We start from the raw sequence: 15,447 nt of genomic DNA, 5'->3' as shown, positions 1-15,447 counted from the left end.
AGGATCATCAAGAGGTCACCATTATTAAGAATATCAGGGGGGGGGGCTATTATTAATTACATAAATTAAAAGGCCACTACTATTAGTAAAGAACATCAAGAGGGCAGTATTATTCCTCTCGATTCCCATTAGAAGACCTCTTGTTGCTGAAAAAACCCAGTAGACCAAACCCTGTATCTACACTTAGAAGTGTCAGAGACTCCCTTATTATTTTGGACAAGATGATGACCCTTTTACCGGAATACCACCTCCCCTCATCTAGTCTCTCCACAATTGCATTATCACAATTGATTCCAGACCTCCGCCTTGACTTTTGGTATAGGCAGGGTGTACGAGTACAAGATCTTTTAGAAGGAGGGTCACTCCCCCCCCTTCTCACATGTACAAGCCAAGTACGATATTCCAGTCCGAGACTTCTATAAGTACGTTCAAGATAGGCACTGGATACAATCCCGTCCCTCACATCCACCAGTGTTGAGGCCAATCCCCTCATGATTGGCGGCACCTCATGCAGGCGGCACCTCAACATGGGACCGGCTTCTCCTGTCCCAAGGGGCAGTATTAATAATTATGATCATCAAGGGGGCACTATTATGAGTTATAATCGTCAAGGGAGCACTATTATTAATTCCAATCATCAAGTGGCCACAATTATTAATTAAGATTATCAAGGAGGTACCACTATTCATTTATATAATCCAGGTTCCTAATAGTTTAGTATATTCACAACCATGGGCCTGATTCATTAATGATCTTAAATGAAGAGGATCCTTATTTCAGTCTCCTGGACAATACCATGTTACAATGGAAGGGGTGCAAATGTGTGTTCTGTTTTGCACATAAGGTAAATACTGACTGTTTTTTCATGTAACACACACATATCAACTTTAAATTTCAGTGTACAAATAAGCTATCAAGTTTTTGTGTGTTACATGAAAAAACAGTTAGTGTTTAACCCTTGTGCAAAACAGAACACACATTTGCACCCCTTCCCTTGTAACATGGTTTTGTCCAGGAGACTGGATTAAGGATCCTCTTCATTTAAGATCCTTAAAGAATCAGGCCCCATGTGACTAAATATTGGGGTAGTAAGTAACTCTCCATGAATGATGGCACAATGCTTTTAATTTTATACCATATGGGCCCCCATTTGTCTGCCATAAAATTTTGCTATGGGACCCACAAATATCTAGTTACGCCCCTGTGTGGTGATATGGTAACCTATCTGCCTAGTTCAAACAGCAGTGCAAGACATTTCCACTTTTCAGAACCATCTTCTACCCTAAGCACACATTTTGGTGCAGGTAAACCATGATATTTAAAACAGCAAATGACTGTGTAGATGTGGCTGGATCACTTATAAATAATTTATTTTTGGCTGGATCATGTAGAAATAATTTATTGTAGAAATGTATTTCAATCAGAGGTGCAGGCACCAATGTATAATTGCAAATGCACTTATCGTGTTACGTTGGGATGTGTTATGTAGGGAAAAGACTTGTTTGGGGTTTTGCAACTTTTCTTTGGGAATTCTCAAGTTAGCAATAGAGGGGAAGAAATGTATTTATTTATGAGGCATATGCCAGAAGAGGAAATGTGTATTCTGCAACTGTCTGAAGAAAGGACCCAATGTTAATCTCATGTTAATTAGACCTTTTGATGTGTGAGTGTCCAACTCACCTGAAGGCACAGGATGGTTTAATTAGCCTTGCTGTTAGATTTCCTCTGTGTCTAAAACAGGATGCAGGAAGTCACAGCAAGTTTTAGGATATCACAGATAAGTGTAAATTTTGTTAAGTATTAATTGGATTTAAATCTATGTTTGGGGAAACATATATCGTATCCTGATACTAAAAATAGCTCAGACATTGCGGAACCATCTTGGATCAGGGGGCTGGCTTACCCCCTGCCAGGAGTTATGTCAGAACTGTATAAAAAGTGAGCTGTTTGAGCATGTAATATATCATTCTTGTACCATCTATACTTCTGGAAAGATCATTAGTACCACAAACTGGAGTGTGAACTGTCTTTGTTAGGACTACTTGAGCTAATAAACCATCTTTTGCTTCAAGAACCTGCTTTAACGACTACTTACCTTGCTGTAAATTCTTGTGACCTACAGATTAGACCCAAATCTAATCTCCAGTTGAACTGAGGTGGACCTATCATTCCAGTGCCAACGTTTTGTCCGCTACCTGCAGCTCTGGCCAGTGTGATAGGCCAGGGGGGAACGATCCACAGCATCCCTGATCTGAAGGCAAGAGGTTTACTAGCCCAGGTGTACCAGCAAAGGGGTACCCTAACAGTGAGAGTTACCCAGAAGGAAACAGTTCTAGGTGTCGGTGTAGGAACCTAGTGATGGCAGCAGGCTCTTCCTACTGCCACAGGAGGGGCATATTTGGTATAAAGAAAGGGGACGGTGGCAAAGTAAGCCCAGCCGGTCCCCAGCGACAACAGACAGGGTGGAATAGGCGGTCCATCCTGTCACAGTAGACAATATGTTTCCTTGAATCTTGGTGAGTGAGCCTAATTTTGCATAAATGTTACAGAAAGATGCTTGCTAATTGAGATGTGTGTTAAATTAAGATGCACAGTCTAGTTTTTAATGCTCATTATCATTATTATTGCAACTCCCAGACAGTTTAAACTGGTGTTACTATATTTTTTAAATTTTGCAGGTGAATAAAATTGATATCTATTGTATGGGATTTAGTTTATTGTTTCAGTTTTCTGTTTAGTTGCACAAATATTAAAAACAAGTTAACCCGTGCATGATACTCATGCATTCTAGTCAAATCAAGCTACTTAAGGTGTTAAAAAGGTTCTTGTCATGCATTTGGGCCATAGCCCAGGCCTCCTCAGGGGAAGAGCGTTACTTCCCGACGTAAGCGCCCTTTTTTAACGTGGTTTTGTCCACATGTCACCACCTCATCATTCTTCTCCATCACCTCATCCTTCATTTTCATCGCCACATCTATCCAGATGTCTATCCAGACACAGGGATCTCTCTCAGCGGTCCTGAGTATCACACTCCTCTCGCTCTGTCACCCCCGGCAACCACCAACCACTCCCCACTGTCACCCCCGGCAACCACCAACCACTCCCAACTGTCACTTCTCCTTCAAGAAATATATATATATATTTTTTAAATCTTTATAAACACTTTTAACAATTAACAAATTAAATTAACAAATTAAAAACATCTTAGTATACCAAATTTCAGCCCTTTCTGAATTTTTTTTTCCACACACACTAAGAATTTAGTAGGTCAGTGTATAACTCCGCCCAGCAGGTGGCGCTGCAGCTTGGTTTTATTTTTTTCCACACACACACAGACAGACAAACACACGCCACTAAGCATTTATATTATAGATAAGCAAGCAGTGTAGTGAATCATGTGGATATATGAACATGATTTTTGCTATTCTAGGAATATACTCGCACAAATCCGAGATATGTAAACAGCACATGTAAAATTAGGACCTTCAATAAAATTAAGTTAAGTTGACTTTTATAATATGTAGAACACTAAATACTCAGGATTCACATGAACAGATCCGTTAATAGGATTGCATTTAATATTTTATTTTTGCTTTTCTTTAATTTGTTTATAAAGGTATATGGATTGTAATTATTTAGTGGCCAATCATTCAGCCTTATTTTTACATTGATTATACAATGTCATTGAGGGATAGTGCATCTTACATGCACATACATTATTCTAACAGTCACTGGCCAGGATAAGCATATACACAGTACTAACTGTTCATTCAACCTGGTCCTGGTGTGCACTACATACCTTCACTGACTGCTCGCCACATTTTACAAACCATAGTTTTGCTTAATCACAACCCTTAATTTTTCCCTTTAGACAATGAGGTGGGGAAGAGAGGGGGTTTGCATTTTCAAGTTTTGTCCAGGGAGCCAGTTAGCCAGTTCCTCTGCAAGCGGCCTTGTCAGAAAATGTCATATTGCTTGCTCTTCAGTTTTAAGATTACATCCACATACAGCAATAAAAAAGTGCCGTTCAGTGGAAAAAAAAGGAAGTACACTGAAATGTTTGATACACTGACATTAAACGGTTATTTGTGCAGCTGATTTACAGCAAGTAATCTATTGTAAAATTCAAATAATTTACAATGAACAGTGTTATAATTTCTAGATGTCTAGATAAGCACAATCTGTGTCAGGAATGGTAAATTCACAGTGGTCACTTAAGAAAAAAAGGTATAAAAGAAAATGTTGGTGTTGCTCATATTGACTGATTTGATTCTGTAATTTGTCTATCGATGTTAATAAAATGAAAGCAAAAATATAATAGATGGCTATAAGCCAGTGTTGGCTAACCTGTGACACTCCAGGTGTTGTGAAACTACAAGCCCCAGCATACCCTTCCAGCAATAAGCTGCTATATATTGGCAAAGCATGCTGGGACTTGTAGTTTCACAACACCTGGAGTGTCACAGGTTAGTCAACACTGCTATAGGTATTGGCAAAACAACCTTTTTCATTTTACATGGTTTTCATCAATGTCCCCTAGAATCATACAAATTAACGCTTACAATGTCACATAATTTCTCTAAAACTGTAATATAATGCTTTACCTGAATAGCAATCGGTTCATTGATTCTCTTGCGATAGAATATGGCTTTCATGCCAAAAACAGCACTGGTGGTATTTTTGTAGACTTCAGAGCTAACCCTCTCATTTTCACATTTAATAGCAATATATAGATCAGCCCCTGTAAAGAAGCATCAAACACTTCCTTTATTTTTATACTAAAACAGTACAGCACAATACTGAAAAAGAATTTGATGGGAAAACATGCATCAATGACATATACAGGTCCCATAAAAAACCTATAGGAATGATTTATCTCCCCTAGGAGTCAATATAACTAAATCATGTTTCCTATGCATATGTGTATAAAATGATAATATGTTTAGTGGAAGTATTGTCATGTTTCTGCTAATTTCCAGAAGGGAGTTTTGATATATTTTTAAGAATCCATTACTGTTCAAGCACAGTAGGGCAGTTATAAAACAGATTAGTATACTGGCACAACTCTTTCAGTAATGTCAGATGGAGTGAGGATTGGCAATAAATAAAGAGGTTTAAAACGTAGTGAAATGATTTGTTAAATGATCAGTTTTTGGGATGTCCGCTACTGATAAATTCCCCAACTTTCTAGCCATTCCACAGGCTGCAGATTATGTGAGTGTACAATTTGTGCTTTATTTCTGTCTTATATTAAGAAACTGTTTGCATTTATATTCTGTATTCGGTCAGTTTGTAAACTATTTTTGTTTAATAAGCACTGTGACTTTTTGTTATATTAAATCCCATTTAATAACATTCTGTTTTTGTGTTTTTAAAGAATATGTCAGGTAGGAATGGTTCTTATAGTGCTACATTTATGCAGGTAAGTGTTTGGTTTACAGTAAGATTAGGTGTATTATGGGATAAGTCAGGGAGTAACTGAAGACTTCCAAAGAGTGTCAGTTCTTGAACTAAATCTTAGTTGTGTCAGAAATTTTAAGTTTAAAAGTGAGTGAGAGATGGATTTTTGTTGTTTTAGTAATTCTTAGAAAGACCAGGTGGGTTTGTGCGTATTAACCATTTCAGACCCACATATAATACATGTCCAGGTGGGTCTTGTTGTGACAACAAGGATTACAGATGGATAGACAGATCATGGAATGTTATTTGTAAACATTTCATAGACACCTTTGCACCCAAGACCCCAATTTCAGTATCAGACTGCAAAGAGAGTGCAAGAGTACAGCACAGACATAAGTTGGAGGTCCTCAGGCTCTCACAAGATGCATTCTTGCCCAACAGCAGGGAGTCCAATGATTCCTTTAATCACTGTTTCCCAAAACTTACATTAAACATTTCCTTGTCTTGGAAAAGTATGGTGATTTTGACGTTTTCCATATGGAATTTGCTGCAATATTAGCTGTCTAAGGATCAGTAAGCTCTGAATGTGATTCTGGGTGTGTTTGTTTATCTTTCTCCTTAATAATACAGACTAAGACAATCAAGGGTGTATAAGGATAAGCACAATGCCGGCTAAGGACGACAGGGGGTAGTACACCACCATCACTTACAACTGCAACACTTTTATAAAATATTTATTGCACACTCAGCACTTTTTGAAAAGATCAAGTCAATCAGGACTAAGAGACCTCATGTGCAGCATCATCACCTTATATAACAAAAGATTACTGGATGATGCACTTGGCAATTCTCCTTATAGTCGAGAGAATAAAGAGCAAGACTCCTCACCTGTATGCAGAATGTGTAAGCCTCCTATCATAACTAAGCTCTTTGGTAGGATATTGTGTCTCTGATAACTCCCCCAGCAAAGTGGTTCTCATCTGGGAGCAACCAGCGCTGTAAAAGGCTGCTGCGATAAAATATTTCAACCTCTCCCCCGAGGCTTACAGGAATTAATATTCCAAGGATAAGGATAATTGCATTCTGTCCACTAGTGCTGAGCTGACTTACAAACTGAACACCAACAAGTCACCAACTATGAGACTCCAGGGGGAAACCAATGCTACCTGCCTCACCAAGAAGTTATGTTCTTCAGTAGCGAGATACCCCTATGTTCTGCGTGTAGCTTAACCAGGATGGGAGGAAAATGGCAAGCTACAGACTGCTACTTTGGGGGAAAGAAAGATTAAGAGCTTTTATCCTTATGAATCAAAGCTGATGAGCCCAAAGGACTTTTTTCCTGAGAAAATCCATATACTTTCAAGGAATTGGCGGGTGCCTCCCGCTGTGCAGATGGCACGTGTACCAGGATTGTGGTACAGGGGAGGGTTTGAGGCATGAATGTCTGAGGTTTTCCCATCTATAACTTGCTGGTCAGGATGTGGGCCATTTGCGCTCATAGTATGTCTCAGCAGTTCAGTTCATGTCAATAGGACAGATCGGTTAATATGTAGCACATTTCTACCTCAGTGGTACACAAGACTGTTTGGTTGTCTTAAAATAAATAATAATAAAGTTATGACCCTAACAGTAAAATTTTAAAACAGGGAGTTAACCTGTAACCAACCTATCTACAAAAATAAAAATATAAAAATGTTATACTATAAATTAAAATAGCAAACATATTTAATTACTCGCTTATATATATTTGCATGTTCTTACCTTCTGTTCTGCCCTGCTGTTGAACTCCTTCCACACTCTGAACCAACACCTGAGTGACTCTTTGAGGGTATCCCCACAGGAAATTCCAACAGGTCACACTGGGTTTATCAAGCTGCAGTTCCCTGCAGAGAACATCATACAGCTTACATAGGAATGTAATATTACTGCTAGCAAAGCCTGCTTATGTGGTCTGATACCACAGTCATGTCATTAAAAGAAAACACCTGCCTGTAATAATTACTTTTTGAGATACATAGGAATAGCAAATCCTGTTAAAAGAGAAGAGATGCAGTACAAGCGCTCCTGTGTATGCCGCCTAGTACATATACCGAGTCCCCACTCAGATCTTCAACATGAACATAACATTACAAGTCTCAGGAACCGTGTTGCACAGTTACTAAATGGTGCACATTCTGACTGTCCCCAATGAAACCTTTATCTTCTGGATTGATATTGCACATGTTGCAAATGTTTTCTGTTGGATTTAAATGGCATTTTCCTTGATGAAAACTAAACGGGTAGAATAAAAGAAACACATTTTACAAATATTATTTAGAAAAGGGGGGTTGTGTGTTTCCTTATCATGTGATTGATTTTTGGCTTGGAGTGACATTTGCACCTTCCTGGATTGATCTTAATTATCTAAAGATCTACCTACTACATACGATTTCAATATCATCCAGCGCTACGTTGCCTGGGGGAGAAGCTTTAAACTGTTACATGCATACTACAAAATAATTGTATTATTTGTTTCTTTCTCCTTTTTCCACTCATTGAGTTTTCATCAAGGAAGATTATACTTCCACACAACAGAAAACATATTTTTCTATAAAAAAAAAAAGGCGTCATTGGGGACATTTAGGGCCTGAGTCATTAAGGCATGCATGCTGAGCGCAGGCGCGGCATACTCTCGAAGCCAACAAAGAACAATCTCAACATATGAGTAGTGATGACTACGGGTGTAGGTTTACTCTGCTCACTAGACCAGACACTGCAGGATACATCCAATATATATGTGGAATATGAAATCTGAAAAGAACGTATATAGAAAAAATACATGTCAATATTATAGTGATTTATGATTATACAAGAATTTTTTTGATTTTTTTTTAAAATGTTTTGTTTATCTTTAACATTTTAGGGTGTACTTAATGTCTACTGTACATAACAGACATTTTTACAGTTGCTGCTGATTACAAACACATGTTATAGCATGCATAACATACTGACATAACTAGCGTATTATGCCAGTATGTTATGCTGACATAACGGACATAACTAGCTGGAGCAAGAGATACGTCAGAAAACCAGCGTACTTCTGCTTTGCGCCTGAGTTTGACTTGTTCGTGGCTGCACAGGAACGCCCTTACTGTACTTTGCTTGTGTTAATACGCCTATTCCCCACCCCGTTCCATCCCCAAAATCATAGGCTGTAGAAAGTGTCATTTGCACTCGAAAATGACTTGGGCGAGGCTGCGCCGCTTTGCTGTGTGTCGTCCGGTTCTGAGCATGTGCAGAGTAAGAGTATTGTTGCGGATGATACGCACAATATCGGCAGATACCTTCCTTAATGACTCAGGTCCTTAGAGCTTGAATACTATTTAGTAACTGTACTTACTGACACTTGTAAGCCCCAGGGAACATATTGTTGTTTTTTATTATCTAATGCCCAGAAAGCGCATGTTGTATAAAGGATACCTGAAATCAGATGAGACGTCTGTGAAGAGTCTGAGGATGAAGTCACAGATGATGCCAGGATGAAACGTTGTAGGAATGATGACATATCTACCTTTCTTAAATACCTTCCTCAAGAAAATGGATCTCAGGTTCATGTAGGGAGAAGATGCAGTCTTCTCCTGTCCATGCATTGCGTGTATTCGATACTGTCTATTGTGTTCCACCTAATCAAACAATCATAAGATTATGCATTTAGCAGTAATGTATTGAATTGACTGTTGAGAGCTCCGTTATAAGGGTAGTTAAATATGCAGCCACATATTTTCTACAACAAGTGGATTCCTACTTAGAAAAAAGCACAAGCCTATAATGGAGTGTGAATGACAAGTACAACTCATCAATATGATTCCAGTTTCGCATACAACCAAATCTATTTTAGTAGTACAAACCAACATCTCTATTCTACTTATTATTGTTATTTTAGTACTATTAACATTTTGGGCCTGATTCATTAAGGACAGTAAGGCAAAAAAAGGAGTACGTTTTCTCCTGAACAAAACCATGTTACAATGCAAGGGGTGCAAATTTGTTTATTATTTTGCATGTAAGGAAAATACTGGCTGATTTTTCAAGTAGCACACAAATATTTGTCAGCTTTATATTTTATACTGAAATTTAAAGATGATCTAGGACATGCCTTACCCCAGCTATAATTCTGTCCTCACATTTAAATTTACATCCCCCTCCAATGCAATATGGTGTTGCCAAGGTGCAAAATTATTAATTTTTTTGCTTTACTTTCCTTTATGAATCAGGTCCTATGAGGTAATTTTGATTTTATATATTTTTTTATTTGCCTCTATTCTTACATCGGTTAACACAAAATCATTTCTAGATAAAATGTACGTGTGAGCTGGCAACATGTCACACCATATAGCCTCCTACATGGAAAGTGATAATGTACTTTCATACCTTCAGGATTTCAAAGCCTATAATAAAGCTGTCTCCTTTTCCGGACTTCTTGAGTATCCGCTGATCTTCCTGCTGCAGATAAACCAGTACTTCATCTTCCTCTTTCTTCACTTCAAATATATACTGAAGGAAAAAAAACACATGTAGTTGTTGGCAATGGAGAAAGTTAGGATTCCTCTGTAGAAAAAAGGAAATATTGTGCACCATGCTTCAACTGCAGTGGTTATATTTAGTTGTATTATCCACACAGACCCAGGAAAATATTGCAGTGGTAATGAGGATAAGTAGAGCGCATATTGAAAACTGGATTGTTGCAAATTTTCCCTTGGAAAAGATACTTAAGGTCCTATGTAAAAAGCATCAAAATAGTCGAGTCTTCGCTTTAAATTCTACTTACTTCATTTTCGCAATATATAATCCATAAATTCTTTTTTTTATTTAAATCAATAAATGATGATGATTATGAAATTCTCAGTGGTAAGTTGGTTTTAATGGCGTAAATCACATCAATAACTAGCGCCCATTTTCTACAGAAAAAACCCAAAACCCAAAACTCATCTTTCATGATTGCTTATCCTACACTTTTCTAAGACACCTCCCTTCTCATGCTCCACCTGCCCCTTCCACTCCTTTGCATCAACTCCCATAATCTCCATTTGCTTCCCCATCCCATCCTAAACAACTCCCTTCTCTTGCACCACCTAAACCTTCCATTCAGTTTCCTCCATCACTGCAATCTCTGTTTGCTATCCACCCCATCCTAAACAGCTCCTTCCTCTTGCTCCACCTTCCTCTCCCCCTTCCTTCCCCCATCACTATCATCTCTGTTTGCTTCCCTGACCCTTTGAATGTTACTCTCACATGCATGACCTCCCCTACCTCCCATCAACTCGTCCTCTTTGAAAGGTTTTCCTTCACTGTAGTTGTGTCTTCAAACATAGTGGACGTTGCCTCATCCTATATTGATTACTCATGCTATTGTTTCTTTTCCCTCTTACTGCATTTTCTTCTGTTTGTATTTTGTTGATCTTGCAACACTGCAGATCCTGAGGCGCCTTATAAATAAACTAATGATGATGATGACAAGCATTGGACAAAAATCATTACATTCCCAAAAATTAAAAAAGTAAAAACTGTAGGATTGGAAATAATTTTTCTTGCTCCAACTTCAACATTAATTATTTCCCAATTGTTTTTAGTGATGGTTCTTTCCCCATAAAAATTATTAATGCCCGCTATAAACATCACAGATTTTCAACAATACACTTTATGAACACTCTGCTCTGTCATAAGATGTTCCTCCATAATTAATTTCACTGCCATTTTTTAGGAAAAATGGAGGGCGGTGTAAAGGCTTGTGTTACCCTCCAAAACAGACTGCATTAAATGTTTATAATTTGTTGAAAGCATCGAATTTGCAAAAAAAAAAAAGCTGAACTTAGAGGACCTTTATAACCCAGAATTGAAACGATAAGATATAAAGCTTAAAGGTAAAATACATGGAGCGTTAACCGGACATCCAATGCAATTCTGTTAAAAAGTTTACCTCCTCAAGCCATTCCAGAACTCTCATATCTTTAGGACCGTGTCCTGATACAGGCCAAAAAATGGGGTTTTAGTTGCTGTGACCTCACTGGCCCTGTGTATGAATCATCCAATGCATTTCTGCAATGTAAGCAGTGATGGGATTTAGCCAGTTCTCACCGGTTCGCTAGAACCGATACCTAATTTTAGGCTCCGTTTGGCGAACTGGTGACTAGAAATTGAGTCCACCCTCTTCGTTGGTGGGGGGAGCAGGGTCCTTTAAAAAAAATAAAAAAAATACTCACCTGTTTGCAGTGTCAGCACTCTTCCTCCCTGCTCCATCCGCACTGAATGTTCAGTGAGGAGTGGCGCAGAGAGGAGTCGGCAAGCAAGAAGAAAGAAGATAAGAAAAGAGAAGAAAGAAGCCGATAGAAAAGGTAAGTGAAGGATCTGAAGCAAGGGGGAGCAAAGGCAGCATGGCAGCGTGTGAAGGAGGAGCAAAGGCAGCATGGCAGAGTGTGAAGGGCGCAAAGGCAGCATGGCAGCGTGTGAAGGAGGAGCAAAGGCAGCATGGTAGAGTGTGAAGGGGGAGCAAAGGCAGCATGGCAGAGTGTGAAGGGGGAGCAAAGGCAGCATGGCAGAGTGTGAAGGGGGAGCAAAAGCAGCAGGGCAGAGTATGAAGAGGGGCAAAAGCAGCATGATAGAGTGTGAAGGGAGCAAAAGCTGCATGATACAGTGTAAAGCGGGGCAAAAGAAGCATGGCACAGTGTGAAGAGGGGCAAAAGCAACATGGCAGAGTGTAAAATGAGCAAAAGCTGCATGATACAGTGTGAAGAGGGGCAAAAGCAGCATGGCAGAGTGTGAAGGAAGCAAAAGCTGCATGATACAGTGTGAAGAGGGGCAAAAGCAACATGGCAGAGTGTGAAGGGAGCAAAAGCTGCATGATACAGTGTGAAGAGGGGCAAAAGAAGCATGGCACAGTGTGAAGAGGGGCAAAAGCAGCATTGCAGAGTATAAAGAGGGGCAAAAGCAGCATGGCATAGTGTGATGAAGAGGGGCATTACTGTGGCAAAATATAAACTGGGGGCATTTCTGTGGCATAATTTGAAATGGGGCATTACTGTGTGGCATAACATGATTCATTACTATTATTATCTTGATATTAGCAGCATAAAATAAGAAATATTTTATACACACACGCACACCTGGGTTTGACTAGATAACTGCCTCTTGATATTGATATAAATAATTTATCATTAGGCAGCTTTTATAATATTTGTTGTTTCTTATTTTGGTATTGTCTGTGTAATCTCTTAATAGTTTGCACTGTTGTATTGCCTATATTTAAATTTAGCTCCTATTGTGATTTAATGTATGTGTTGCCATGTAACTTCCATTGTTGGTACATTATATTTTTTTTTGTTTTCTGTCAGGTATTATTTAATATTTTTTCATTAATATTTTAAAACTCTTTCTTATAACATAATCTAGTTTTGTGTACCTCTTTTTTTTTTTTTAAACAAAATTTTGTTATTGTTTATTCGAACAAGTTTACAAGCATATAAAATCAGCAAGTAGATGTATACATGGAATAGGATATAATTACATGAGGATATAAAGTTAAAGCATAATAAATGTAATGAAGTAATATCCAAATGTAGTATAGGTGTATACAATTCAAAGAGAAAAAACTTGTAGGTGAGTGGAGACATACAGGGGGTTGAGGGGGAAGAGAAGGGAGGTATCTGAGGGGGAAAAGAAAAAGGTAATTGAATTTGTCTATGGTCACTGGTACAAGAGGCTGGTGTGTTTAGTCAGTCATCCCCATTAAAAAAAGAAGTATGTAGATAATAAGTTAATATAAGAGAATGTCAAACGGTAGATAGGGGCGGTTCTGCTTCATAAAAGGATGTCCAAGGGTTCCACGCAGCTTTGAATTGAATTGGAGTATCATTGAGGGTGGCGCAGGGCCGGATTAACCCTAGGGCTACAGCCTAGGGACCTCGGGCATCCAGGGGGCCCTTGAAAGTGCTCAGCAGCAGTATTGATCGGTCGGGGGCGGGGGCGCCCCCGGCGCGATCTATGCTGCTGAGCACTTTCACTGCGGTCCTTCCCCGGCGCGCTGTAGTCTCCTTACTGAGGAAATCTCGTGAGTCTCATTCTCACGAGATCTCCTCAGTAAAGAGCGTGCTGCGTGCCGGGGAAGGACGGCAATACCAGGAGGAGGTAAGTGCCTTGGGGGTGGCTCGGCTCACCAGGTATGGGGCGGCTCGGATCACGGGGGGGGGCCCTCACGGGGAAATGGAGGCCCACATAGCCCAGGGGCCTCCATTACCTTAATCCGGCCCTGGGGTGGCGGTTATACTTTCCAAGCGGTTTGTGTACCTCTTTTATTGTTCTTATTTGAGTATTAAATGCATGAAATATTAAACTACCTTTCGATATACCCTTTTTGTATACTTAAAACGGTCATTAGGGCAGAGAACTGGTTGTTAATTTATTTGAATCCCACCACTGAATGTAAGCCTATCTAGGTCACTGCCTGCTTGTTTAGTTAGAGAAGCACCTCTCTCCTCACTTGTCCTGTTGAAGTTCAAAGGGCATCATTTAGATTTAGGTAATCCAGCTAAAGGTTGTATTTGGACAAACCATGCAGTGATGCAAGGGAAACAAATGTATTTTTTTTTTTGTATACAGGGAATGTGTTCTTTTACTTGTAGCACACAAATAATGGGCAGCTTTATTTTTACACTGCAATTGAAAGTTAAGCTAGGATACAACTGTTCCCAGCTCTAAGTTTGTCAGTGCATCTTAAATTTGCCCATCCTGCAGCATAACATGATTTTGCTGCTAAATAAAGCACTCCAGCTGTTTCATGTATATATTGTTTAGCTCAGTAATACACATCCTTTGATATAAATGTCATTGTGAAATAGTGGATTTAATTTCATTTTAAATATCATAGTTTTATAAATAGTCCCCCTTAGTGAGTCGGAAGCTTTAGAATAGTGTCACGAGTTGAAACAACACAATTTTTCAGCTAAAGTGTGTTACAAGAATCAAGAATGTAATTGGCACTTACACCAGACCTGTAACTGGTTCAAGTGATATGACTGAAAAACACGTACCTTTGAGATGCTCAAAGCTTGAATCGGACACTGCTGCGTGCGCTCGAGCTTGGCACACCCTTACTGTACATTGACTACGTGTATACACCCATTCCCCTCACTGTTATACCCATGAAATCACAGGCTGCAGTAAGGGTCTTTGCGCTGGGAGATGAATTGGATGTTGGTGTGTTCTCTGGCGCATGATTAATTTCTGAGCATTCGTGGTGGGCGATTTTACACAAAATACGGCACGCGTCGGTATTAATATTTTTCAGCCTCTGATATTACCCTTTAAGTTTATTCACATAAATTGTGTTTGTCATGGAGACACAAAAGAAGAGCTAGATACTATAAATTCACATAGTCACATAACACATTAGAAACAACAAAAACATTGGTAAAACTTTGTAAATAAACAGCACATAGTGAACACTCCAGCTTTACATGTGGTTCTTATATAACATTTTGGGGATTTTGGGCAGTTGAAGAAAACTTTCTTTTATTTGTTCAACTAATCAATTGTTTTATTGTAGTTTTACCGAAACCGATGGCATCCAACCCTGTCATCCATAGTTATAAGTTGATAAACTGTCATTCAATATTTTAATCACCTGTGGATTCTGAAGAAAAGTATTTCTGTTATTGAAGCATCCTCCTGAGCGGTTCAGCAAAACTTCTTCATTCTTTGTCCACCTTCCACAAGCTTCCCCTTTCTCCCATGTTTTGTGTCGGCTGAGAATTGATGTGTTTATTATACGGCACACGTCAGCATGGGTGAAATTCTTACACCAATCCTCGAAAGTCATCCTATAGCAGAAGAAAAACAATGACAAAAGGCTAAACACCTCTGGCTAGCCAGTAACTTCATATGTCACACTGGCACTACAGAGGCGATGCTGTTACAAGTGTGGACCCCAAAGCAATCGACCTGTGTTATTCTCACTGTCCATGTACGTGTCCTCTATAGAACAGTCACATAAATAATTTGGGGAAAAGGCAGGAG

The 15,447-nt window shown here is 39.1% G+C and overlaps 1 protein-coding gene across 4 annotated transcripts in view; it reads right to left on the bottom strand.

The window, feature by feature from the left end:
• CAPN6 (calpain 6) overlaps positions 1–15,447 on the bottom strand; it is a 249,077-nt gene that overhangs the window by 196,647 nt on the left and 36,983 nt on the right. For all 4 annotated transcript variants that reach the window (XR_012678872.1, XR_012678871.1, XR_012678870.1 and 1 more), the window contains exons 7-11: positions 15,056–15,251; positions 9,811–9,933; positions 8,860–9,062; positions 7,162–7,283; positions 4,605–4,741 (exon numbers count right to left, since the gene is read on the bottom strand). Coding sequence is in view for 1 of the 4 variants with exons in the window: in XM_075184325.1 (XP_075040426.1) it covers positions 4,605–4,741; positions 7,162–7,283; positions 8,860–9,062; positions 9,811–9,933; positions 15,056–15,251 (781 nt within the window). In the remaining 3 variants the exon portion in view is untranslated. The remainder of the gene's footprint in view (positions 1–4,604; positions 4,742–7,161; positions 7,284–8,859; positions 9,063–9,810; positions 9,934–15,055; positions 15,252–15,447) is intronic.

This window comes from Mixophyes fleayi, chromosome 9 (genome assembly GCF_038048845.1).
Source record: "Mixophyes fleayi isolate aMixFle1 chromosome 9, aMixFle1.hap1, whole genome shotgun sequence".
NCBI lineage: Eukaryota > Metazoa > Chordata > Amphibia > Anura > Limnodynastidae > Mixophyes > Mixophyes fleayi.
The sequence above is the reverse complement of the archived record's forward strand: the minus strand, read 5'-3'. Positions and strand labels throughout refer to the sequence as shown.